Source organism: Enhydra lutris, unplaced genomic scaffold, assembly GCF_002288905.1.
Source record: "Enhydra lutris kenyoni isolate GAN:26980312 unplaced genomic scaffold, ASM228890v2 scaffoldscaffold30, whole genome shotgun sequence".
NCBI lineage: Eukaryota > Metazoa > Chordata > Mammalia > Carnivora > Mustelidae > Enhydra > Enhydra lutris.
Genome location: NW_019154114.1, coordinates 16,321,724 through 16,348,849, shown reverse-complemented (window position 1 = coordinate 16,348,849; position 27,126 = coordinate 16,321,724). Strand labels below are relative to the sequence as shown.

Genomic DNA, 27,126 nt, shown 5'->3' with positions numbered 1-27,126 from the left:
TTCTCCCACACAGCATTAAACACAAAGGCAAAGAAAATCCACAAAGGGTCCCCCCTCCCCAAGCCCCCCACGCCCACCCCACCCCCTCCCCCGACCCGCTGATGCTCCTCTGGTTGCTACAAAGTCCATTTTAGATCAGGTCAAGGTTTCCAATTATGAAGCTAAAAGAATTAGGTGGGGCTGGGCGTGCGCACGGCCCCCCTCCCCACCCCCTCCCCCCTCCGCCCTCCGCCCCCAGAAAGATTCCCCCATCTATCTCACAGCCAGGACGCTGGGGGTAGGACCCCAGGACTGGTGCTCTACGGCTATTAGTCAAGAGTCGTGTGTTGCAGCTGGGAGGTTCACCAGGCTTCCGTGTAGCGGACGTCCACCTCCTTCAGATTGGGAAGCTTGGCCTGTGGGGCGGCAAGAAGGAGCCGGTCCCTTCCAGCACCAGGCCCCGCGGTGCCTGGCTCCCCTGCCTCAGTGGCTGGGGGGCCCACCTTGCCCTCCCCACCTTGCCAGCGGGTGCTCCCTGGAGCTCAGAGCTGGGTGACCTTGGGGAGAACGCAATACATGGGGGTATGGCCCAGGTGACAGCTGCTGGGGATTCCATGGCCCCCTCCTCTGACCGGCCATGCGTCCCTGACTCTGGAGTAGGCGGGAAGCCTGGGGCATGAGCCCAGCTCTACCACTCTACCCAGGTCCCAAAGGACCCGGGGCCGTGCCCCCAGCCTCCAGGAGCCTCGGGTGTCATCTGTGCAATGAATGGGACCCAGTCCTCCGCTCCCAGGATGGCGCTAAGGACAGGAACAGCGAACACACAGTCCGCCCTGCCCGACACACAGCGGTATGCTCCAGGGACGGGGGAACATTCTCCCTTGTCGTGCTGTTTACATCCCGTCACTACCAGCAGTCGGGCAGGCGAACGGAGCAGGATCACAGGACCATGGGATCCCCGTCAGGGTCGGTACTGGGGGGCGGCGGAGGGTCTCCCCCGCAGGACACTCGGTCAGATCCGACGAGACTAGTTCACCTGCTACGGCTCAGAGCCGCCTCCTGCGCTCCGTCCCTGCTGCCCAGACACGGCTCCTCTCTTCCTTTATAAACAGCGGCTTTTTCTCCACAAGCCCGCCCTGCGCAGAGAGGGCTAATGGCTCTCCTCTCTGCACTCCTGCCTTCCCTCTCCCATGTGTACCCGGCCCGGGCGACCTTGCACCGCACGTGCGTACACACGAGTGCACAGCTCCTCGGTGCTTCTGTCCTGGGGCCCGATTCACGGCCCCCTGCTGCCCAGGCAGAGGTGACACACTGGGGGCCTGCAGTCACCCGTGCAGCACTGTAAAAAAAAACCTTTAAGCCAACCTCACAAAATCAGGAGACCGCAACACAAGGAAGTGGTTCCAGGTTCTCCCGCACGGGTGGTGCGGGGGGCGGGGGGGCAGCGATCTGGGTGGCCCCAGAGGCAGGCGGGCCGCCCCCAGGCTGGTCCGATTCCCGCATTACTGAGGCTGGGGCGTCACCGGCCAGTATCCTCAAGTGGGCACCACGTGTCTCTTGAATATGTGGAAGTGACTTTTCCCCAACTGCATATGCCCTTGTGCTGCTTGGTGTCTGGATCTGGGCTCCTCCAGCTTTCAGGGGCATAGCAATCCTTGGCAGTGGGGCAAAAATGCCCATCTGGACTGGGCAGGATGCCCTGGAGTTTGCACCTGTGACAAGCCCTGGGGGAGGTCTGACCTCACCAAGGTTGGGGGGGGGCAGGCACTGAGGCCGCTCCACCCCCACCCCCTCTCCACGCGCTCCTCAGGACCCCTGGGACAGCCCTCTCTTCTGGCCGGCCTGGCCAACTCGTTTCTTAAGCCCTCCTCTTGGGAAGGCCCTTCTGTCCCACTGAACAGGGCTGGCTGTCCCCCGTGCCCTCCCTGTTGGTCCCCAAGCCCTGTCCTGCCTGGGTTACTATTTATCCGTCTGCCAGGACTGAGCTTCCGCCCAGGGTGTAGGGACGGACCCAGAAGCACTGTGGAGTCCCTGCCCCCAGTGTGGGCCTGGTACACAGTAGATGCGCGACAGCGGCCATGGGTCTGCCTGAGCGGGAGGTTGGAGGGGTTCCCCTGCTGGGGAGGATTCCCTCCGAGTGGCTTCCTGCGTGCGAAGGCGCCAGTGGGCTGGCGGGACCATCTGGCCACCTGGCCCAGCCCTTCCGTGCTTGGCACTGGCTACCTGCAGCCCGCTCCCGCTCACGGCCTGCTGGGGCAGGTGGGACCAGGCCCACTGGGACGGGGGCAGGAGGCTGCTGAAGGCCCAGCTTCTCCAATCCCTAGGACCTGTTTTACAAACAAAATGTGCCCTGCCTTTCCCCACTCAGGTCCTTTTTCCTTTCCCCAATTTTATCTTGCCAACCTAGCGCAGGCTGCCAGTCCAGCTCTTATCTGTGTGACGGCACCAGCCCCACTGATGTGCTTCCTGTTTCTACCTCCCGCCCCCACACAAAAAAATCCGTTTTCCTGGTAACGGCCAGAACAAGCGCTTACACGCATCACTCACTCCACTGTTTAGAGCCTCTGAAAGCTTCCTACTGAACTTGGATGAAATCCGGGGCTCTTCTGTGACTGATGAGGCCTTATTCAGTCTGGCCCCAGTCTGTTCTCTCTCACTCTCTACTCACATCAGCCACAAAGTCAGCTCATGCCAACACTTTCTGTCTCAGGACCTTTGCACTTGCTTTTCCTCTCACCCTTTGCATCTGTGGCTTATCTTTTAGGTCTCGGCTGCTGTGGCCTCTACTTCAAAGGGACCATCCTTGATGATCACATGCCAAACAGGCCCTCCCTATTTCCACCCGACCCACTGCCTGCTGGCCTCCTCGTTATCACTCCTTTCAACCTGCCCTTACTCTGTTTACTGCCTTATCTACTGCAGTAAGAGCCGTTCCTGCCGGAGAATAAGCTTCATGAGGGCGAAGCACCAGTATCTAGATGCTGGTGGATGGAGGGAGGAGAGGAGAGAAGGAAGGAGGGAGGGAGAGAGGGAGGAAGTACCTTTAGATCTTCGTAGGTATCCGCCGAGAGCTTGGTGCTGTTCATATTCAAGCTGCAGAGACTCTTCATGGCTGTACAAGGACAGAGAGATGCCATCACGGAATCAGTGAGACCTTCCCGCCCAGGGCAGCTGCAGGGATGGGGCAGACAAGCCAGGGGACTGACTGCAGTGGCCCAGGCCCCTGATGAGCAAATGGGGTGGGGTGAGTGGCGTTGCAGGGGCGTGGCCTGGGGCCACCAGGACAGAAGGTCAGTCTCAGGCGGGCGCTGGCCTGCGCCTATGCTCTCTCCCTGCTCTCTGAGCCTCTCTCCCTCCTGGTCTCTCTCTCACGCCCTCCACTGCCTGTACCCCAAGTGTCCCCAGCGCCTGCCCGCCACACCGCAGATCAGCCGCAGTGACCAGGCCTGGCCCGTCCCCCAGGGGAACTCTGCAAACTCTCCGGCAGGGCTGTCCCAGGCCCCAAATTCTTGAAAGCGGGTCTCAAACTGCGGTTTGGTCAGGAGCCGCTCGTCAGCGGTGCGATGCTCTGCCCCACTCCTGGGGGCACCGGTCCAGTGACTGGGGGGCTCCGATGACAGTATCCAAGGAGCACATTTGTAGAGAAATGTCTTCAAACCTCATATTTTCTGCCCTCCATTACTCCTGCCTCCTGTCCCCACCCCTCCCAAGCCATATGGAATTTGCCAACAACCTCGCAGGAGCCACGGCCACTGCCCAGCATATCATCTCCTCAGCCACTTCCTACATATGTCTCTTTTCCACCCAGATCCAGTCACCTCCCTGGGAAGCCTTCCTCGATTCCTCCCAGCCAAGACTCGGGGCCCCTGATCTTAACCAGCAGGTCAGAAACGGGAAGTGCAAATTCCCAGGCTCAGCACCCAAGAGTTTAGTCTAGGAGATAAGGGTTGGGGTATGGGAATCAGCATTTCTGGGCTCCCTGAGTGTGAACGTGTACAAGTGGGGGGAGGGGCAGAGGGAGAGAAGCCCAAGCAGACTCCCTGCTGGGGGCAGAGCCCGATGCAGACATTGATCCCACCACTCATGAGATCAGGATCCGAGCCAGAATCAAGAGTTGGACGCTTAACCGGCTTGGCCACCGAGGCACCCTTTCTATCAGGGCAATGTTTCTCAAACTTGAACAATGCAGGGAATCCCCTGGGCATCTTGTTAAAATCGAATCAGCAGGTCTGGGGCGGGACCTGAGAATCTGTGCCTCTAACCGCAGCGGGTGGCTACCGCCACTGGTCAGGGCAGCTGGGCAGCGATGTCCTAGAGCACTTTCCTTGAACCTGCTTCCTCGGGCAAGTATCTGGAGGGCACGGGTACTCATTTTCCCTTTTGCTTCTAGAATATAAGCTCCCTGAGGGCAGGGATGTTTCCCCTGCTGTGCTGTTCTTAGCACCTAGAACAGTGCCTGGCACACAGCAGGTGCTCAGTGACCACGTGGGGGATGGAGGACTATATCCCAGCACCCGGCACAGTGCACGGGGCAGTCCGTGCTTAGCCGGGGTGTGCTAATGCTCCCTCGCATGCATGCCGGCCGGAGGCTGCCCACCCCGGCCGCGCCCTCGGGACTCACAGCTGAGGGCCAGCAGGCCGGCGTCGGTGACGGGTGTCTCACACAGGTTCAGCACCTGGAGCATGGTGAGGTGTTCCGACAGGAGCCGCAGGCCGGCGTCTCCAAACTGTGGAGCAGAGACCCTCTCAGCCCTGACGCTCCACCAGCCGCCCCCAGGCCCCTGGAGAAATGACCTTGAGGCTGGGGTAGCAGTGGACAGATGAGGACGGAGTCACCACCCTCCAAGCCCCAGGGGGCGGGGGGGTCTGGGCTGCCCTTGCTTCTCTCCAAAGACAATGCTTCTCTTGACTTGGGTTCGAGTCCAGTTTCTGCTGGTGGGATGTGGGCTGGGCAAGGGCCTCCCCAGGACTCCTGCTCTGTCAGGGAGGGCTGGGAACTCAGTGGCTACGGCTCCAAGCGGGGGCCAGCAGCTTTTCCCTGGGCAGGACGGTGGGATGGGGTGGGACGGGCCTGGAAAGCAGACTGCCAGGAACACCCAGTTTCTCTTCTGTCAAACGAGGGTGCCTACCCGTCCCAGGGATGGTGTGGGGACCACACGCCTTGCCACACGAGGGGCTCAACAGCACAAGCAATCCTGAGACAGGTAGCGAGCAGCTATGAGCTGTGGTTGTCGTTACAACGAGGCCCACGGGCTGCCACGTGCTCCCCGGGCTGGTGCGTGAGACCAGCCCACCTCTCGGCCCTGCCTCACAGGGCTTCTAACACTTTGCCCAGGACATCCCTGCCCCGGGCCTCAGCAACTCCACCTGCAAAATGGGCTTCCTGAAATCCTAGACCTCCTCTGGCCACGGGAGTGGGTGCTGAGCAGGGAGGGGCTGTGGTAATCCAGAGACGGGGCCATGGGCTCTGGCCAGAGAGGCCAGCCAGGGAGTTAGGGGTAGAGCAGGTGCAGCGTCGGGGTGCCTGGGGGCAGGAAGGCAGGTGCAGGGGCGGGAGGGAGCGCGGAGCAGGGAGCAGGCAGGCGGCGCACCTGAGTGGACCACAGGTTGAGCTGCTTGAGAGAAGGCAGTTTGATGAGGTGCTCCGCGCAGGCACTGGTTACGTTGGTGAAGGCCAGACTGAGGTTCTCCAGGTTCCCGAAAGAGCCGGAGCTCAGCAAACGAGCCAAGTCGGCGTCCTGCAAACACACGGGCAGGTGGGGTGTCGGGAAAGGCCTCGGGCTGCCAGCAGCTGAGACCCCATCGTACCCCTCTCCCCGCCTCCTCTCCCCGGCCCCGCAGAAAGCTATAACTGGGGGCAACAAATCCCCAGGAGGTGGGGTGACACCGTGGCTCAGTGGGGGGGGTGTTTGGACCGAGGGGGCTGTCGGGGAGGGAAGGGCTGCTTCAATGTCCCCGTGGGGGGAGGGAGGAAGCTTCCAGCGCCGTGACTCACAGCCTGAATCACCAACTGGGGTGTTCTGAGGCCACGTCCCTCCCATGTGTGTGCGTGCGTCCATGTGCGCCTGGCTAACTCACCCTCCCCTGCAGCAGCTCAGCCCATCTCCCACCTGCGATCACCGAGGTCCCCCCCTAACTCTGAGGCCTGTGTAGATCCGTGCATGTGTGAGTACTAGACCACGAGGTCACCGAAAGTAACAGCCATTCTCCCTTCCACCTTAGTGACGGAATCCTTGAGTTTTAGTGGTCACACAGCTGCCCTAATCTCCCAGCCAGGTGTGGCCACGTGCTGAACCTGGACAATGGTACATGGGGAGATGTGTCCACTAGAACTTTCAGGAAAGCCCTTAAAGGGAAGGGGCATGTTCTTCTTCGCTCTTCCTCCTTCTGCTGGTCTGAATGCAGACATGATGGCTAGAGTTTGAGCAGCCTTTTTGAACCATGAGGTAGAAGTCTTATGCCAAGGACAGTGGGGCAGCAGGAGAGATGGGACTAAGATCCGTGGAGACTTGTAAATGGGGGTAAAAAGAGGCACCAACTTCATAGTATTATTACAGTGATAAAATGAACTCATAACCCAGTACTGGTACCTAAATACTCCTTGGATGTTAGCTATTATTATTATTAACTGGTAACACATTAACATCGGTTTCAACAATAATCTTTACCATGTTTGGCTTCCGGCAACCCAAATCCCTCCTGGAAAAGGTGGCCTGTCAAGGACTACGTTGTCCTTGTTCACCACCAGACACTGCTGCTCTCCAGCAGGGAGGCCTAACCACCTTCTTCCTTCCCCCCGGCCCCACAGAAGAATGAAACCAACTCACTGTGGACTTGGAGGGCAGTGTTAGCCTAGTGGGCCCGCCTTTCCTTTGCTGCAACAGAAACCAGACTGATTACGACCCATTCTTTCCCCGGCACACCCCGTCCCCGCTGACATCACACACAGCCAGGTTCATTTCAGGGCGGTAGAAGGCAACATGGTGGTCTTGGTCTCGGGCCAGACCCTGAGACAAGGTTGGGGCTCAGTTGGTTTATTAGAGAGGAGATGCCAAGAAACACCAGCAGGGGAAGGGAGACAGTGAAGCCGCTTCAGGAGGGGAGTGTTAGCATATAGCTACCGCTGGGGCCTCTGGGTCAGGTGTCAGAGGTAGTCCCGTCTGCGCGGAGGGAGCTGGAATATTGACACACCCTCCCCTATGAGCCACCAAATACAGCTGCTACAGGGACCAGCGGAATGAGTTCGCTGCCACTCTGAAGTCCAGCCCTGGCCCCCTTCAAGAAGGGCCTGAGGGACACGGGTGACATACAGGAAGGGCGACAGTGACCGGCGTGCAGGACTCGGCGGGTGAGGACGTGGCACGTATGGTCCCGACTTCCTTGGGCCTGGAGGAGGACTCACTGGGACAGCGCCCCATGCAGGTGCGGTGGTCCTGGGCTCCGCCCCGGTGTGCCCAAGCAGAGTTCCCTGCCCGGCCCAGCTCTGGAGCCGCGGAGCCGGGCTCTGGCCTTACCAGCTCCTTGAGCTCCCGCTGCCGGTCACATAGCTGCTCGTACATGCGCTTGCCCACACCCGTGCTCTCCAGGGTCGAGATGATCTGCAGCTGGGTGTCGTTGTTGTCAATGATGTTGTACTCCAGCATCAGGCACAGGATCTGCCCGGGAGCGGGAGGCACCTTACAGCCTGTCGGAGACTCTGGGCAGGGCTGCCCTCTACAGGCACAAACCCTCAGCCTGGCCCAGCAGCCCCACAGACCGGGGGACAGGGGCCTGACGGATAAGCTCTGCGTGCTCTACGCTCCCCAAAATATTATCCTAAAAACGAGCAACCATGCTCTCCCCTCTCTGCATTTCTGGCTGTGTGATACTGGGCAAATCACCAGCCACAGCTTCCCATCCATACAATGGAAACATTCGCACACACCCAGCTGAGCACAGAGCAGGCCCTCGGCAAACGCACAAAGAAAGGATGCACGCTAGGCCCTGAAGGGTTGGTAGAGAGCCCAAAAGACAGGATACCTCTTTCCATCCCTAGTCTCCCCCGCCCCCCTTTGCCTACCCCACGGTTGGTGCTCAAGACATGGTCACTGAGTTGTGGGGCGGGGAGACACCGGGCACATCCCGCCTCCTGGAGCTTCAGGTGACTGCACAGGTCACTCTGCTGCCAGCCCTCCTTCCCAGGGGCCTGGGCCTCACATGCAAGCAGCCCTGCCTCCAGATTCCCCTTCCCATGACTCCACCCCTTCCAAGGAGAGCCCACCTGGCCCAGGTCTTCATAGCATGGCTCACCTGCCTCCTGGCTCCCCCTGTCCCTGCAGGTCTCCTGCACAAGCACGGGGACGAACCTCCAGGGCCACTTAGTGCCTCGTAGGCTCTCTGGGCACATCCACCCGAATCCCTGATCGTCTGCCCTCGACTCAGCCATGCTGGTCTCCTCCCTGTTCTCACACCACACCTCCTCCTGCCGTAGGGCCTGGCCTGGACACTCTGCTCCCGCCTTCTTGGGAACTCCTTGCCCCCACATCTCACCACAAGGCTCACTGGCAGGGAAGCAGCTCTGGGGCTCAAATTCTTGGGATGTTCTTCCCGCTAAGCGGTGTTCTCAGCCACAGCCCTTGACTACAGGCTGGCGCTTGTCCTGGGAAGAACGTGGCCCAGTGACACTGGCTGACGCAGGAGGTGCGTGAGGAAGACGATATGGCGTCTGCCTGTCTGCCCTGGGACAGCGGCTCTGGGGGCCTCGGGCTCCTGGGGACTTCGGGAGGAGACAGAGAGGGACTGGGCCAGGGGCGTGCTCCCTGGTGAGTGGGAAGGCTGTGGTGTGGAGAGGGGCCTGGAGTCCCAGGTGCTCTGGCCTGCTCACCAGAGACCAGAGCAGGAGCCTGTCCGCTGAGCCCGGTAACCCCAAGACCCGTGAGCCAAACACATGAGCATCATCGTTTGAAGCCCCGCTGGGCTGGTCTGTTACAGCAACAGAAAAGCGGGACAGAAACCTCCGCTGATCCCTCAGGCCAATAAGGTCAACAGGGTCGATAAGGAGAGCAAGCGAGAGGGTAAGTCGTGTGAGGGAGGCCGCACGCTCCTGCGAGGCTCAGCGCGGGCCACGGCTACCCCTGCCTCATCGGCCGCTGTGCTCCCAGCTGCCCTAGCTCCGGGCCCCTGCAAGGCACTCGGTCCACAAGGCCCAAGGCCCAGATGGGACGGCACCGTGCCGGGGGCGCAGGCCGGCTCCTTACCTCCACCATGGTCTGGTTCCCCCTCAGCGCCAGGAGCATGCAGGGGCCCAGCTTGTTTTCCGCCAGGGAGAGCAGGAATTTTTTGGTCTTGTAACAGGAGCCCATGAGGATGTGCACCTGTGAGGAGAGACAGCCTGTGTGACAAGGAGGGGCCACCAAGGTGCTGTGGCCTGAGATGCCTGCTTCCGGGGTGCCAGGAGGATTCCAAAACCAGAAGGCCCGCCCACCTCCTGCACGGACACTAGATCTGAAATGATCATCAGACCCCTCCCCCTGCAGGGGGATTCAGAAGACCCCCCCCCAAACACATGCTCCAACACGGATGAACCCCAACGACCCGGGGCTGAGTAAGTCGGTCACAAAGGACAAGTCCGGTAGGATTCCACGCATGTGAGGCACCTGGAGCGTCAGCCTTGGGGGCAGGAAGTAGGCTGGGGGCTGCCAGGGTGGGGGACAGGGGTTAGCATTTGGGGGTACACTGCCATCACATGCAGGACAGAGAAAGGCAGGGAGCTCCGCCTCCCCCTTCCCAAACCCTCTGGGAGCTCCAAGGGGTGCTGAGTGACCGCCCGAGGGCAGGGGATCCCAACCACCGGGGCTGGGGGCCCAAACACTTCGTGTGCTCTCTCCCCAGACTTCGTGCGATAGCAAATGCCCTTCCATGGTTGGAAACGGCAGCCTAATCAAGGACCTCTCCGCGCCCTGCGTCGCCATGGAAACGAGGCACTGCCATCCCAGGGGCTGTCTGCTTCCCTTTCCATGTATATTTTTTCTGCTCCATCGTTAACAACTCTGGCACACAGACGCAATCTCTCGGGCGGGGAAGCTGCCAGCTCCCCAACTTCTCTTGCACACTGAGTCCCCGCACCGAGGGGTGGGGGACCGCTGGCTGTTGCCACGGTGACGCTGTGACATCAAGGGAGCCCTCGTGAGAGGTGGGGGGTGCAGGCAGGCAGAGGCCAGGGATGCACAGGGCACTCGAGAGGGGCCTGTCGGGCCACAGGTGAGGAGTGGAGGGCCCGTGCGTAAGGGGATCTAAAAATTAAGTCCCTTTCAGGAAAGGCTCCAGAGGCAGCGCGGGGTCTGCCGTCACTGCAGAGCTTCGTGAGCGGCTGGTCCGCCGGACGGGTGGCCCGGCAGACAGACACGACCAACCACAGCAGCTCGAGTGCTAGGCCCTGGCCGGGCGCCCGCGTCTGCAACAAGGCTCTAGACAGCGTGGGCTTGGGTCAAGGAGGGACGTGGGGGCCGGAGGCCTGTGTGACCTCAGGCAGGCCACCGCACTCCCCGGTCTGCTTCAGCATAGACGTGCTTAGGAGGAAAGGCTGACGATGAAGAAACAGTGCACATGAGCTGTCCGGCCCAAGGAAAGTACTGGAAGTCACCGGGGGTGCAGTTACTGGTTTGGTGACCCCAGGTCACTCCTCTCCAAGGTGAGACGACCATCCTGACCTTGGCCTCTGTCGGCAGAGCCCGTGCGGCTGCAGTGCCTTCTGGAACCCCGGTGCACACCAAGCCCTCAGGGGCCCATGCTGAGCTGGCCTGAGGATGCTGGGAGCTTGGGCGGGGAGCGCCTCAGGCTTCAGCACCTTGTCTTCAAGGTGCAGTCACAGTGAGTGTCACCTCCTCACGGAGCTGAGTGGGACTGTATGAGAGCAGGAGTTTCAAGCCCTTGGCTGGGCGCCTGCTCAGGTGAGAGACAGCACGTGACACCTGTGGCCGTCACCTTATTACATCTTCAGCTTCGACGCAGACTGGAAATTCCCAGGCTGGCCACCACCACTGGATTGGGGCAGCTCCCACCTCGCCAGCAGAGGCAAACCCAGGGCCTGCCCGCCGCGCCCAGTGAGGGGTCCCGCCCCACATACCATGCTGGCGAAGAGCTCCCCGTCATCGTCGCAGGCCACCCCTCCGGGGCTGTAGAGCTGAAACCAGCCGTCTTTGCCGGCCCGCACGCTCAGCAGGCACGAGTGCACCTGTGGCAGACGAGGGGCACAGCGGTCAGCCCCCGAGGGCCCAAGGGAGACAGGTCAACGGTAAAGGCTCGGACAAGTCCCAAAGTAAAGAAACCTGTTTCACTTCTAGCCCAGCGACTCCCACCTCCTACTAAATACCATGGAAGGCCTTTTGGGGAAAAGTGTGGTATCCACACACTGGGGAACTCCAGAAATACACCTTCAGCACCGACGGAAGAAGGGCCAGGCCTGGCTTGGTTAGTCGTCCTGAACACAAGCAAGTCTGAGGCCAAATAAGGGGGTAGAGAGGCTCGAAGCAACCGCTCAGACTCATCCCCTCTCCTCCTCTGCCCTTCTCGGGGGGGGGGGAGCTCTTTTTTCTCCCTTCTCCCTCTGCACCTCTAAATCCTCTCTCTGGCTTTCTGCCCTCAGCTCCCTTCCATCCTCTGTCCTGCTCGCTCTCAGGGCACCCACTGCCTCTCCTCCGCTGGAGCTCTGCACCTCCTTCCGAGTCTGTGCCTCTCCCTGGAAGGCTCTCGGTCCCGGGTGGGACAGTTTCATGCACAAGCACGGCTCTCTCTGTGGGTCTCAACTGCCTTCCCAGAGTTCCGCGTGTCAGTGTGTGGGTGGGCACATGTGCACAAGTGTGCAAACACATGTGCGTGCGTGTGTCTGGAAGGAATTCCACATCCACCCTGGCCCCTCCTATCACTGCAGAGAGAGAGGGAGAGAGAGAGACAAAGGCCTTTGTTTCTTTCCCTCCTCCCTGTCCTCGGAAGAGAGCTGAGAGATGTGTCCCATCATTTCCTTCAGGACTGAAGGACAATTTGCTGCCAAAAGCCACTCACTCGCAGACACGTAGCTGATCCCAACCCACACACAAGTAAACAGAAAAGGAGGCGGTGGGGCTTTGATTTTTCCCTTGGAGTTGGAAGAATATCAAATGTTAATTTGTCTGCTTCAAAGAAATAAGGAATCAAGAGTAGGGAACTCTATTTAGCAAATACAAACGACTTGTAACTGTGGCTTCTTCCGGAGGGAGACGTTGGGAGGGCACTCGAGGAGGAGAAAGAGAAGCAAAGGGAGAGGCACACGGGAGCCTGGAGCAAGGCCTGGTGAGGGGCGTGCTAGGGACAGGGCAACCCCAGCAAACCTGGCCCCTTGCTCACCAGTCCCCTGGGGCCTTGCGGATGGCACCGAGCTCTTGGAACGCTCCCTGCCAGCACCTGGCTCTGCCTCTCCGCTCTGGGAAGCAGCTGGGACCACTTTTATTCTTCAGCTTCAAAGTCTGTGTTTGAACTAGAGGCTCACTTTCCAGGGGAATTCGGAGAATCCGTCTTCACACACAGTGAAGGAAGGACGGTTTAGACCAGCACTGTATCCGGCCACTTAGGAACTCCCTATTGGCCATTTTTGCTTTTTCCCACTGCACCTGAGGACCACCTTGGAAATCAGGGTTTAGAATCAAGGTGTTTTAGAACCTGGTCCTTCTAGAACGGTTTTACCATGGGGCCTGAGGAGAGGATATTCTGGCTCCACCAAGGAGAAGAAATCATTCCCTCCTCTGCTCATCCTTAACCTCCCGCTTTGCTGGGGGCACATGTGTCCTGGTCTGTCCCCATCTGGAGGCCAGATCCCCTCACATCCCAGGACCCGTGCCTGCGGAGAAGGGGGCTGCGAGCTCCACGGGGCAAGGCCAGCAACCAGCTCATTCCCGCAGCCCTGTCTGGCCCCGTGTGTCCGCTGCAGAGCTGGGCACTCAACTGGCTCCGGAGCCTCACTCCCTGGGTTTGGATCCTGCCTGGGCCAGGTACCAGCTGTGTGACGTGGGGAGGTCCCACAGTTTCAGGTTTCTCCACTCTAAGAGGAGAGTACTTCCGACGTAAATGGGGGTGATGTGATGACAGGACCTACTCGTGCTTGTTGGGGGGATTCAAGGAGAAAACGCGCGTGTCTAACACACGGTGAGCACCAAAGCAAGACCAGCTGTCATCTGCGGATATAGCGGACGGAGGATGCCAGGCCACCCGAGTCCCTGTTCACACAGCCTTCGGCGGGGAAGCTGAGCTCTCCCTGAAGCCCAGATACTGGAGGGACACAGTGGCCCCTCTGGGAGGCCTCCGCCATGCTCGGGAAAGGAAAGCCGGCTCAGATCCCCGCTCCGATGCCTTTCCCAGCTTGCTGACTCTCAGAACGGTGGCCTACAGAGGATCCGCCGCTATCCTGGAGCGGGCTGGGAACCCCTGGCCAGCCTGGCCCTAAGACAAGGCCTGTGCCCCCATAAGAAACAGCCCGTTGGTGGGCAACCACCCCTAGCTAGCCTGAGTTTCTAGGGAAGGACTGACATCACGGGCCGGGCTCCCCCATCACAAGGGGGTGGCTGTGTTCATGCACAAGGCAAGGAGCCTTTGTCAACTGTTCTGAATGCCTGTGGGAGACAAGGAGGCCCTGACAGAAGGCTACAGAAGGCTTGCAGAGGCCCACAGGCGTCCTGCCATAGCCCCGACAGGGTGCCTTTGAGGGCGTGAGGGAGGCCTCACCTCTTGTCGTGGGTCTTCTGCAAACCTCTGGATCACGTACTTGAGTTCCCTGAAAGAGACAGGGCAGCGGAAGAGTCATTCCGAGGGTCCCGGCTTGCGTGGACCACGGTGGGGGCTGAGGAGAGGGCTGGGCCGGGGAACCTAGCAGAGCTGGCCGGGGTCAGGAAACGCCCGGACGCGCCTGGACAGGTGGTGCAGGGCTTCCAAGAGGAGCCACAGCTGCCTTCCAGAATGCACGTGACCGAGAAGGGGCCAGAAGGAGGGCTGGCCACGGGGGATGGCCTCGGGAGACAGGGCGCTTGCACCAGAAGGAGGGAACCAGGGTGTTGTCCCAATACTCACTTGGTGAACTTCTCATGTGCAAGAGCCCTGCAACGGAAAGAGAGGGAAAACTGCCGTTAGTGGGGGGGCTTTTGAAACCCACCACGATCCGAAGATCGTCCTCTGGGGACGGTGAGGCTTTGTCCGATCCAAAGAATGCGGAGGAGGATGACAATGAAACACGGACATTTTGTCCCTCCTTGAAACCGCACAACAAAGGCCTCCTCTGATGAGGCAAAGATGGTAGGGAGGGGACTAGACGGAGCCCCCCGGGTCCCCGGGGCCCGCGCCTGCAGACGGCAGCGGCACTGAGTGGATCGGCCGTGACCCAGGTGTGCCTGGTAATTGTTCCTCCGCGAAGGCACGGCTGCGCTAATTACTGCTGTACATCGGGGGGCGTTCGGGGACCACTCTCCAAGTGAATTGCATCATGGGCCCACTGTCACGTGTGTCCCCGGCGCCATGGGGACAGCAAATGCGGCCAATGACGCCGCTGCTCTTCGGAGACAGCCGTGGCTCTCCGGAGTCGGAAGTCTCCGGTCTTGAGTCCTGGGCGCCCCAGGGGGAGGCCAGGCCAGCAAATGGGGCAATTACCGGGTATAATGTCCCCCTTGGAGAGCTGCATTTCATAAACACCGGCTCGTTAATCGGCTCCTGGGGGAGCCCCGAGCTGCCTCCCGAGGCCTGAGGCCTGGTTTCTCCACATCTGTCAAAACAGAGGCCTGGAGGCATTTTGGGGCCTGGTTACTCAGACAAAGCCTTCTCCTCAGGCCCTCATCGGCCACACAGTTTTCTCCCTATTTTCCTCCGGTAAATTCAGTATTGAGAGAGACGGAGGGCCCATTCCTGGCCCAGCTGGCCGTGGAACACGAGCTCCTAATGGTGGTGGGTGCAGTGAGAGTGCGTTCAGGGTATGGTGGGATGGCGCAGACGGTCATTCTGTGTGCGTTGGCCTGCGATCTCACTGTGGCTGTCGCTCAGAGAGCAGGCAGGCGGTCCTGGTCCCATGGGAGGCGTGATCAAAGTCGCTCACTTCTCTGCGTGAAGGCGTGGCAGGGAGGGCTTTGCCTGCCTTCCTAGCTCACTGAATCCTTGTAATGCTGGGGTGAGGTCATCTCCCCACTTCTTGGAGTCAGGGCTGGCGGCGCCTCCCTGGGGGTCCCACAGCGGAAGACCTCCCTCTCCCACCGCTGTCCACGGTGTTCCCGGGGGTCAGACGCCGGTGCGGGACTTACTCTTTGGGGAACGGAATGGGCTGAAGCAAGCTTGCCAGGGACGGCCTCCAGTCGTCGTAGTCGGACCTAGAAAGGGGGGCGACGGTCAGGTTCAGACAGGACAAGCAGAGGTTTACTATGTGCTACCATGGAGGGCCCCCAAGGGGGCCGGGGTCTGGCAGAGAAGCCCACAGTACCAACTCTGCTCTAGCCGCCACCTGCTTCCAGGGGGCTGGGGACACAAGCAGCTGGTGTTTCTGGGCCTGATGGGCAGAACCCGTCCTGAGGCTTCCTCACGGCAACTGAAGGGGCCCGCCCTCCAGCTCCCTGGGGTTTCATCCCACCCCACCTCTGCACCCAGGTCACCAGATTGTTGCTCCTTCTGACTTTTGAGTCAGCGGGTTGAAATCCTACCCCCAGAACCTTAGACTGTGTCTGTGTTTAGAGACACAGATGCAATGAAGGTAAAAGTAGGCTACGAGGTGCGGGGACCCTAACCCAGCGTGATTACGTCCCAATGCGGCAAGGAGACCAGGGCACGCACTAACAGAGGAAGAGGACCCTGCGAGGACCCGGGAAGAAGGCAGCTCACCGCAAGCCCAGGAGAGACGCCCCAGAGGAAACCGACCCCGCCCACACCCAGATTTCACACTCCCAGCTTCCAGAACTGCCAGCAAATAAACTTCTGTTGCCAAAGCCACCTGGTCTGTATAATTTTGCTGCAGCCAGCTGAGCTGCCTAGTAGAGGAGGCTTATGCTGGGGATGCAGAGGGATTCTCATCTTCGCCCAGAACAGAGGGGGAGATGTATAGACTGATTCATAAAAAATAAGTTACATGCCGCTTATTTGCAGCCTGGGTCAAGCCGCCCTATTTATGAGATGCTTCTCCTCCTATGTCCAGATAACAGCGTTTTAACCAAACAGTTCCCGCGAACGACAGTAACAACCACGGGAGAATCATCCTAATGGAACAACCTAGTAGCTGGGACAGAGCCGCGTGACGCCCAGGCTTTGGCTCTGTTCGCTTACTCTTCACAGTGAAGTAACTAAGATCGGCTTCACTCAACAGATGGGGAAACTGAGGCACAGAGAAGTCAACTGTGCAAGCTACCACAGCCGCGGCGGGTGAGGAATCCAATCCAGGCTTGACTCTCACCGGCTCTGATGGACGGCCGTGGAGGCCTCCGGCGGGACCAGGCACTAGAGGGTCCTGCCCACACCCCGGCCTGGGACAGACCGTTTGAGAACAGGGACACTGGCACGAACGACAACGAGAGCTGCACCGGGCTGAGCCTCCTGCAGGCCGGGGCCGCTGAGATCATGGGAGCGGACTGACCACCGCGAGTCTGTTACAGGCCAGGTGGCCGCAGGGCTGTGCCGCAGAAAGAGGTCCCAGGAAGGGAAGTGACAGCTCCCGGAGGCTGCTGTGCCATCGGCAGGGCCCCCATCCTGCCCCCCAGAACAGTTTCTGCCAACTGCCCCCGAGGAGGAGCCGGGAGGGGCAAGGGCAGGAACACGTGGGGCATGGCAGCGCCTCGGCCTGCGCACAGACGGCCTTGACCAGGCACTAGAACCTTCACACGTGCCCCTGTTAACACTCCCAGATGCCCCACGAGGCCCTGAATTCCCACAACCCGTTCTGCAGGAGGAAAATGAGGCCCACCATGTTTCCTATTTGTACAAATCACCAGCTAGTCCTCTGAATTTGACCTCGGGGGCTTCTGGGGCCGTGACCTCTTTTTGCCCCGCCCAGCGCCTATACCGGGTACAGCCCCAGACCTGGTTTCCCTGGTGGCTCTGGTTTTGGGGATTGTGTTGGAAAGCAAACCCAGAGGTAGCCAGTTCTCACTGACTGCCCGACGCCAGCCAGGTACCTCTGCAGTCCCAGTGCTTTAACCCTACCCAGCAGGGAAGCCACCGGAGCGGCCCTTCCTACGCTAAAGACTTCCGGGTGCCCAGGCGTGTACACACCCTGCCAGCAGCACCCCCGGGTGGCGCCGCACCTTATCTCCGCACCTGTTGGACTGGGCACCGGGCCAGGCAGAGGGCTGGCTCCCAGAAGAGGCCTGTTGAGCTGCGGCCCCAGCACATGTCCGAGAGACGCTGACAGGGCCTGGTGCTCACTCCCAAGTGGAAGGGGATGTTGACAAGTGGCAGAGCGTGTGTCCTCAGCTGCACACTCAAGCGTGCCGTCTGACCTGGATCTTGTCTTGATTTGGGCAGGAGGCTGGGTTCTGGCAGAAGTGGGTATCTGAACCCTTCATTCCAAGGGTCTCTGTTTGGGGGTAGGGGGGCTACAGTCGGACCTCTACTGATACCTGGCGTTGCCCACAGGAGGGGCCCGATGGGCCTGGACTGGCCTGGGCAGGGAAAGGATCCAAACCCGAATTAGGGGCCTGTGGTCCTGGGTCTCTTTTCCACTTAGGATCTGGTGTTTCTCAAGCTTCTAACCACCATCTGGGGGTGCTCCTCTGCCCCCCTGGCCTGAGGAGCTTTCTCGACATGTGTCCCTCATGGTCCTCCCAAATTGTTATCTGTTTACAGGCCACATATCTTTACTTTACACCAAAAGACAGTCGAGACCTTCTGATCCCCAGGAACCAGAAGGCACCCCCATCGACAAGGTACCGTTTACACAGCCCTCTGGTGACAGCTCTTTCCTGCCCTACCTTCCCGCAGACACACCAGTGAGAAAGTGGCAGCCTTCAGAACCCAGCTCCCGCTGTGGAAAAGAATTCCCAGAGGTGTCTGGGGGCCTGACCTCGGTCCTAACGGTGCCACCTAGGCACAAACCTGCTCGTGGACGCCTCAGGACTGGCACTTGAGGGCATCATACCTGCCTCACAGGTGACACTGAGGCCCCACCTGTGTTCAGACAGCTGGGAAGCGGGGAGCCAGGATCCGAAGCCGCGTGCCAGGTGGCCAGGCCCAGCGAGCCCACAGGCCTGTCGGCTGCACATCAGGATACGATGACCCCTTGTGACCCCATACCTGTGGGCTGCTTTTTGGGGGGCGGGAGTCACTGATTTTTGTGGCAAGCTTGTCTTCCCTTTAACCCCTCCCCACAACGGCCCTCATCTGTCTGACTCCAGCAAATCTAGAATTTTCCAGCAAATGGTTTCCTGCAAATCTAGAAGTAACAGGAGTGAACTCAGTAGACAGAGCTCATTATGAGCAGAGGCTATTCCAAACGCACATGGGGATCCGCCCCTGGACCCTCCGAGAAACCTGCTGAGCTGGACGCACTGGCCATCCCCATTCTACAGATGGGAAAACTCTCAGGGTAAGTGCTGGCCCAGGGTCACACAGCCAGGAGGAACTGGGGCTGGAACCCAGGAACCTGTGTCTGTGGTCCTATTCACTGAACAGCATGACGTCACGTTTCCTGCTCCCACCTGCCCAGGAGGCCACTTCCCTCTGTTGAAAAAGGCACTTACTAGTTTCTCTTGGCTTTAAAAGAACAAAACACATTCTGTGTAGAAATGCCATTAAGTACAGGAAACTCTGAGGGGGCTTTAAAGCGCTCATCAGTGGCTGTCAGAGGGCACGGAGCTGGGGCCGTGACAGGCATCTGCTGGCCTTCAGGACAGCAGCACGGCCTGGCCTGAGTTCACTCCTGAGCAGAAGGGGACATCGACGAACCCATTCTGTAGAACAGCGCGGGTCGCCTACGTTCCCCGGGTGCTAAGCTCAGGCTCCCCGGCCTCGAGCTCAGCCTCCTTCTTGGCGGCTCACACAGGACTGCGAGCGGGGGACACAGGCACAAAGTGGAAGAGGACAGTGGACCTCCTTTCCTGCCTCAGCTGGGCCCAGCTTCAAGCTGGCAGTTAGCTCCTGGCCCTGCTGACCAGGAGCTGGGGCTGACCAGTCTGGGGTGCACTGGTGTGCTGGGCAGAGGGCGGGTGCCCAGGGGCTAGCCAAGCCCAAGGGACGGGGTGTGGGACACCCGTGGCCAACAGAACACCTGCCACGAGCATGTGGAGAGCAGCACCAGCCACAGGGCTGCTGGACCAGGCTGGCCTGGGAAGGAAGGAAGGATGGTGATGAGGCTGGGAGAGGCCTGCCCGCCCAGCTCCAGGGAAGAAGGTGGCCAGGCCTTCCTTGTGCTCATGGAGGAAAGGGAGCTAAGGTCCCCTGAGTACTCAGTACTCCGCTGAGTATCCCAAAGGCCTCTGACGAGCTGTAGGCGTCCACCACCTGACATGCAGTCCTCCCATGAATGGAGCTAGCTGGCTCTAGAACTCCCTCGACTGCCCAATGAGGTCAGGGAAGCTGCCCAAGGTCACAGAGCTAATCGGGGGCAAGCTAGATTCGGTGAGCATAAGGCCCAGGTCTTCAGCCTCACACTGCACTCCACGGGGGGTTCAGAAGCCAGATGGCTGAGAACCACCTTTCTGTTGCTGTGATGGGCATAGGTAACACCAGAGACAAACTGGGCAGGTGAGGGGGTGGACACAGGAAATGGGGACAGGGTGGTTCCCAGGGCTTGGGGCAGCTAGCCGCTGCTTTGGCATGGCAGACACACAACGTACGCCCGGTGGAACCGTGAGCCAACGTGACAGCTGCTGCCTGAACCAGGGGTCTAAGCCGTCCCGGGGACAAGATGCTTCCTCCCAGCACCTGGTTTCCTACTGACTTCCAGAACTTCTGCATGGTGTCGGGGCAGGGGGAAAGCGCATCCTACCCACAGAACAGCAGCTGACGCCCTGGCCAGAGGGCAGGTGCGCCATGCGAGCCTTGAGAAGCCGCAAGTCCCCAGCACACTGGCCCTGACAGCTGCTCCCACACCAGCACCCAACCCGAACCCCAGGCCTCTCAGGCCACAAGCCAGAGGGCACAATGCTGTGGCCCCTGGGGTGGGGGGGTGTCAGACTCCAGCAATGCTCTGGGACTTGTCCTGGTCCCTCCGGCCCAGCCACCCTCCCTCTCCAACTCTCAGCCTTTGAAATCTGTTTCAGCCATTCCTAGTCGGAGAGCGTTTCCAAGCCCCTGAACAATCCCCACAGCTCCCGGCACCAAGCCTCCGTGTTCACCGGCGCAGCATCTGGCCGGAACAGTTCTTGACTGAGCAGTGCTGTCCTGGGCGACGCAGACGCTCGCCTCCTACATTCTACTTACACTGCCCAGTCTTTAGGACGACCCCAAGTCTTGTCTGCATCTTCCCCGAGGGCCCCTGAGGGACGAGGTGTCCTCCAACTCACATCCAGCCCAACAAGACCTCTTTCAAAATGTGGGTGTTTGCAAAAGATCAAGTAGCCGGATTTGAGCTGGTCAGAAGATGGGATGTGACCACTGCTCGCTCATGACGGCTGCTCTTTTCTCTTCCTGGACAGAAGCCCGTCCCCTTTGCCGGTGTCCTCCCAGGGGCCGGCAGCCTCCCTTCTTCCATCCCACCAAGCAGGCGATGTCACCGGTTTTCCTAGTTGGCGCTGCTCAGATGCAGAGGGACTAAGAGCGGGAGAGCAGTCGGGCCCCTCTCACTGGGCACAGGACCAGGCACGGTGTATGTGTGTGGCAAGTGTTTGATAAAAGAGAATAAAGGTGTGAGCGGCACACTTTGCCTCTCAGGTTAAGAAGTAGACTCCAAAACCCCACAGATCCGAGCCTGCTCGCTCGGTCTTGTTTCTGAGTCCACATTCTTTCCATCGTACCACCCAGCCTGGACCTCACAGAGTGATGCTGGCCTGCGCTGGGAAGAGTTTTCCTTTTTAAGGGTCTCTGGGCAACTTCCTGGGGCTTATGTTACTTTTCAAGGGTGTCAGATTCCAGTGATGCACAGGCCTTCCTGTGGGAAGGCAACTAATCGGGGGCTATGGGCTGGGCTGCCCACACTCTCGGGGAGTAGCAGTGCCTGCTCTAAGTGGGGCTTCTTTGGCCCCCACAAAGCTCTGTTAAGAGCTCCCTCCCGTTCTGTATTAGATCCTCTGTTCTTTCCTTTTTACACATAACACTCACTGGCAAGTGTTCCAGCGGGTGAGAGTGCCCTATGGTGAGAAAGGCCCTATGTCATGACACCCATTGTACAGACAAGAAAACTGAGGCCCAGGAGCCAAGAACACTGCCCACAGTTATACAGCAGGCTAAGTGAGGTGGCCACACGTCCTCAATTCACAGACAACACACGCTTCTTGTGATCCGGGTGTGCACGGAATGCCATATTGGGGCTTTTGTCCTCTCAAAGCGCTGCTGTTAAATCGAGGGGGATTTCACTCCCAACGGTATCTTAAAATAGAGGAAACACCGTTGTAATCAGCAAGTGTAGTAACTCCCACTTGCCTGGTGTCTGTGCCTTCGAGGCGTCTGCGCTGCCCGAGTGCCCAGGGAATGTCCATCTTACGCTCGTGCCTGGAGGCAGCCGTGGCTCAGAGAGGACCAAGGAACTCACTCAAGGCCACAAGCCAGCCCCTGCCTCCACAGCCCAGGACCCGGCAGTCTGACTCTGAATCTGTTGCTTCTTCTGAAGCACCATCCTTTGGAGCAGCTGGGGTGTGGGGGTCACTATGTCTGAGGGCCTCAAGCGGGCCATCGCCACAAACAGGCAGCAGGCTCTGGCAAAACGTCTCAGGTCTGAATTGTGCAGAGCCTCCCCCTGACCCCAAGGTGCAAAAGGCTTCCACAGATATAAACCTGCTTTGTGGAGAGCCCCGGGCAGGGGTGAGGTGCTCCTCTGGAAAGCAGCTAGGACTGCATCCAGACGGGGGGAAGAGAATCCGCATTTGTGAGCATGTTTATGAAGAAGGGGAAAAAATGTGTGTCAACTGCATAATGAAACGCAAATCCTTAGTGCTTAATGAGAAATCTGAGTCCGGGCCCGAGCCAGCAGAAGGCCTGGGAGTTCCAGGTGTTTATGGAGAACAGCTGGAGGAAGTAAGGGGGCCAAGGCGAGATGCGGGCGATGGCCGACCTGTCCCCGGGAGGGCTGATCACCACTCCCGGGAGAAAGCGGGGGCTGCCCCCGGCTTTAAAGAAACTGACATGCATTCTCAGCAACGCCCTCTGAGCAGAATTTGGAATTCCTCTGGCTAATGTGGCTGTGCCCCCGCGGGCCTCTGCTGCCAGGACCGCAGCGCCTCCACCCTGCAGCCCCTGGGTGTGCTCGGCAGCGACTCGACGTTCACCAGAGAGGCAGAGCCAACTGGCAGAGCTGGGCAACAACCCGGACTTGGCAACAGCCCAGCAACACTGACCAGCCCCAGGAGCCAGGTGCCCCCCTGGATCGAGGGGCCCTGGTGCCCGGTCAGTAGACAGGCACCTTTTCGCACTGGTTGGAGATGACCACACAGTCATGCCCACAATCCCTCTGAAGAGCCCACCAGCCACCACTGACTGCGCCTGGAAAAGCCGGGTTCCAGACTTGGTCCCAAGGGCGGCGCAGAGCTCCGTCTGAAGAACAGGACTTGTGGGAGTGGGGACAGGAGGCATCTGCTGGGGTCTCCAGACCAAGGGGGTCCCTTCGTCGGTGCCTCCAGGAACCAGGTACATGTGAGTTTAAGACGGGTCCGGGTGGTTCAAGTGTGAGTAAGTACAACTGGAAGGACCCCCGAGAGCCAAATAATTAAGATCCCTCCATTCAAGATGCACACAACTGAGGCTCGGGGGGTGGTGGGCGCATGGGCCCGAAGCCCCGAGCGCAGGGAGGCACCAAGCACAGCCAACCCGGGTCCCTTGTCTCCTCAGAGCTTTTCTGCACGCCCCACTCTGTCCCTGCTCACCGGGCAAGGCTGGGAGCGAGGGCACTGGGACTTGATGCGAAATGCACACAAAGTACACACAGTCATGTGCTGGCTCACAGGCATATGTGCACGGGCACACACAGCGACACACACGCATGCTCCAAGCTTGATGCACAAACGCTCACCCCGAGGGATCACGCCCAGCTGCTCAAGCACAGAAGCAGCACGAGCACAGACACGCGCACACTGGTGTGCACACACACGCAAGCGGCACTCCAGACACACACAGACCCACAGAGAAAATCCCACATACAGCCACATCCATGCAGCCTCCTACATGCAGACACACACACACTCGGGCAACCACACCTGTGTTGTCACACCCACACACAGCCAAAGCCCTTGAACACACACATGCACTCCCAAACCCAGAGTGAGCCCCTCTGCCAAATGTAAGGACATTCATACACTCGCAGACACACCTGGGGGACCACGGGCTCACGGCCATCCCGGTGGCTGGAGGCAGACGCTCACCTACACATTCTCAACCTCAGGGACACACCTATCTAGGTCACACTTATGCACACACATGAACACACACAGCCCTCTGTACATCCCCACGCACACAATCCTGCACAGAGCTTACGTCCACAGACATACACACCCCAAATGTGTGTCCTCACGTCCTGAATCTGCGTCCTGTGCGCCCATCGCGTTTACGCACACCTGCACACGTGTGCACACGCGCTGAGCATGCCCACGCTGCCCCGCCGAGCCCCGCTCTCCCGCCCAACTGGGGGCAGGCCCGCCAAGGGGACACTCACAGCAGCTTGAGGATTTCCACATAGCAGCCGAGGGTGCGGTCGGCCTGGGGGCCCAGCTCGATGCTCATGGTGCTGCAGGCGGGGCTGACCATGAGGCAGTCGATGAGGTTGGGCTCGCTGTCGTTGCCCGCGCTGGCCGTCAGCGCCGGCTTGGCAGTGCTGGTGTGCTCCACCTCCACGTGGATCTCACTGGAGGCCACGACCACCGACTTGAGCCGCGCCTCGGACAGCGTGGCTTCCTGAGACACCAGGTCCGGGCTGGGGTGCAGAAGGCGCAGAGGTAAGGTGGGCTTCCGGTCGCAGGGCTGCTGGCAGCCGTTCCGGATCTCCTTCAGGCTGGGGGAGTTGTCGCGGCTGGCAGGAGAGGGGAGAGCGGTGTGAGCACAGCCACCCACATGCGGCCCCGAGCCATCACACGGGCTGCGGGCTCCCCCGTGCCAAGGGCCTCCCCAAACCCGGAGGTGGTGCCGTGGGCTACCTGTGAGGCCTCTGCGGCCACCTCCACCGCAGGGCCTCCCCTGGCTGTCTATGAGACCTACTAAGTGCCTTGGCTTCCAGCTGCATCTGGAGTCTTGCTGCCCTTCTCTCCCCCTGGGCAGGCCCCGGCCTCACCTCTGTTGCCCCATCCCTGGCCAGGTGAGAAAGCTCAGCATCCGCTCTCCACCAGGGATCCCAGACCCCAGAATTCTAGCCTCCTGCAGTCTGCGTCTCCCTCCTGTCCAGCCCTGCTCTTGGCTGAACCCCAGGTACAGCATTTTCAACCACCTGGAAGAACGATACTCGTTAACAGGTGTTCACTGAGAAAACGGATGTATGGCATCAGTGAGGTCACATCTATGTGGGAAATGCTGGGTCAAACAATGAAATTAGGCCTCTCCACAGCAGGACTTGTCAGGGCCTTGAGGCTGGTTAAAGAACCTCCCCACTCAGTGGGAGGCTCATTAGAGTGAAGGCAACCCCAGAAATGGGCTTCCTTCCCTGGTGCTCCTGGGTGGCACAGCACGAAGGGATACCACAGACCGCACAGAGACTGAGACCTCTCTGGACGGCTGGTTTTACCATCTCCATGTTACCAGTGAGCAAAGACATTCTCAGAGGTCAAACATGGCTTGTAAGTGGATGGGGCTGGGATTCGAAACTAGGTTTCTGACTACAAAGCCCTGGCTCCTCACCACCACAGCGGCTTCCAAGATCCCATATAATCCCGTGCAGGTCCTCCTCCTCCTCCACGAGGTCTTCCCTGATGTCTTCTACTCGCTACCTCCACACTTCTATCCCCAAACTAGAGTTTTCCACCCCTGGCTGGATACCAGTATCCGAAGCCCAATTCAATCAGAATCTCTGGGTTGGGGTCCAGATACCAGTAACTCTCCAGGTTCCCCGTGTGTGCAGTCAAGGTTGAGTCCCCACTGCTCCAAGACTCCGAGCACGACAGCATGATCACAAACAGCTGCTCGTCCAGCCCCGCCCTCAACGTGCCACACACATGTGCCCTGTGCTTGCAAAGACACGCACACACTCCTTGTGCACAAGGACCGGGTAGAGCACAGATCTTGGATACAAAGCACCTGGAGGGCCCGAATTTCTCCAGCACATGCCACAAGCCAGGCCTCCGCCGAGCCCACCAAAGATGTTTAACAAATACACTTCAGACTTCGCTGGGGAAGAACGAAACCCATCAACTAAGGTCCGAGAATGCAACAGCTGATGGAAAACTGTGTGTGGTCTGGGCTGGGGCTAGAGGGGGGCAGTGTAACTATCCGTGGGTTCAGAGCTAAGTTGCTACCCAAATACTCAACACTTCATTGCCCTTCGTTTGCCTTCGCTGGGATTTAGAAGTGCATCTTCAAGGCTGTTTGGCTCCGATCGGATGATTTTCCAGCGAGCTAGGCTAACCTGGGTCAAGCTGTCTGCTCTTCTGCGAGTACATGATGTACTCACCGAGAGCACTGTGGACAGTCCCGGAGGACACAGGGTTTATCTTCCAGGGACTGACCACCAGGGTGGGATGGACTTGAGCCCAGCAAAGGTCCCCCAGCATGCAGCCCTTACGGTGACTTCCTGGAGGAACTAACAGGAAACTACTCTGGGCTCCAAGGGGGCTGGGTGGCTCTCGCCCTCCCAGGCCTCCGCCCTGGGAACCTGCATGCAATCACCCAAGGTCACGCTTGCCCCCTCCAGTCCCTCCTCCAAGTAGCAGCAGCCAGGGGGACATCGGGAAACTGACAGCTCTTCAAGTCCTGTCGTAGTCTATGTAAACCGACTGGCGGCCCCAGGCTCTCGGAATGAATGCTCCACAGCTGGAGCACAGGGCCAGCTGCACCACTCACAGCGTGGTCCCCAAGCAGCGGCACCAACATGACTGGAAACCCCAGGCCTGCTGAATCGGAATCTGCATTTTAACACGATCCCCAGGAGCAGCTCAGCAAGGGAAGCTTGAGTCCCCCCGGGCCGGGCACGGCTGCTGTCCTCCCCAACTCCATCTTTGCTTCTCTATCTGCCTCTCTGCTCTGTCACACTGTTTCCCTCCCTTCCTTCCCTGCAGTGGCCTCTAACGAGGAGCAGATCGCCTGTGCACTCTGCAAAGAAGGAGAATTCCTGGGCCCATCCAGGAAATGCTGTGTCCAGCAGTCTGCAGCGGCCTGGGGATTCCGAAGCAGGTGTTTAAGGACCAGAGATGGAAAAGGTGACTAATGCCAGCCCCATCTGCACTTCTGGGCCTTCGCACGTGCTGTTTTCGCTTCCTGGATCATCTTATTCTGCCTCTTGCCTTACTGAGGGCCAACTTAAGCTCTCAACTTAAATATCACTTCTCTGAAGGATCCCTTCCTCACCTCCCCCAGGAGCAGAAGTTCTCAACTCTGGCCACAGAGTTGATTTGCCTGGGAAGTTTAAAATGAAAAAAACAACAACAGCAAAAACAAAACAAAACAAAAAACAATGCCAGGGCCATCCCAATGAGATCAGAATTACAGTGGATGGGGCCTGGGCACCCCCCGTTTTTTTTTTTAAAGATATAAGGAGTGTTATGCTGACACAACAAGAACTTGCCAGAAAAACAGCCCCAGCCGCAGCGTTTGCCAGTGTCCTTGGTGAGAATACGCCACCACAACCGAACCCAAACTATTAAGGTGCCATCATGGACTATGGAGTTGGGAAGGGACGTGCTTCCAAATGCAACAGGGCTCTAGCACACCCGGGACAACCAAGTTCAGCTTCGTGAACTTTCCTTGTGTGACCCCAGACAGTGCCAAACACTTGTGGGGCTCCAAACAGCTCCCAGCTGAGAACCACTGACCTACATCAAGATGGGAACATTTCGAGAAACGCAGAGGCTGCTCTCATGCCCTTCAGCTACACCCCGCCTCAAAGGGGGGGGGGCG

General features: G+C 59.3%; 1 protein-coding gene across 1 annotated transcript in view; it reads right to left on the bottom strand.

The window, feature by feature from the left end:
* Positions 1 to 214: 214 nt before the first annotated feature.
* Positions 215 to 27,126, bottom strand: part of LOC111152816 (c-Maf inducing protein) — a 225,080-nt gene continuing 198,168 nt past the window's right edge. Inside the window, exons 10-21 of the mRNA XM_022511473.1 lie at positions 23,744 to 24,097; positions 15,267 to 15,332; positions 14,053 to 14,079; positions 13,711 to 13,759; positions 11,084 to 11,191; positions 9,216 to 9,332; positions 7,494 to 7,634; positions 6,807 to 6,854; positions 5,571 to 5,717; positions 4,601 to 4,706; positions 3,021 to 3,091; positions 215 to 395 (exon numbers count right to left, since the gene is read on the bottom strand). Of these exons, the coding sequence (XP_022367181.1) occupies positions 342 to 395; positions 3,021 to 3,091; positions 4,601 to 4,706; positions 5,571 to 5,717; positions 6,807 to 6,854; positions 7,494 to 7,634; positions 9,216 to 9,332; positions 11,084 to 11,191; positions 13,711 to 13,759; positions 14,053 to 14,079; positions 15,267 to 15,332; positions 23,744 to 24,097 (1,288 nt within the window). The 3' untranslated portion in view covers positions 215 to 341. The remainder of the gene's footprint in view (positions 396 to 3,020; positions 3,092 to 4,600; positions 4,707 to 5,570; positions 5,718 to 6,806; positions 6,855 to 7,493; positions 7,635 to 9,215; positions 9,333 to 11,083; positions 11,192 to 13,710; positions 13,760 to 14,052; positions 14,080 to 15,266; positions 15,333 to 23,743; positions 24,098 to 27,126) is intronic.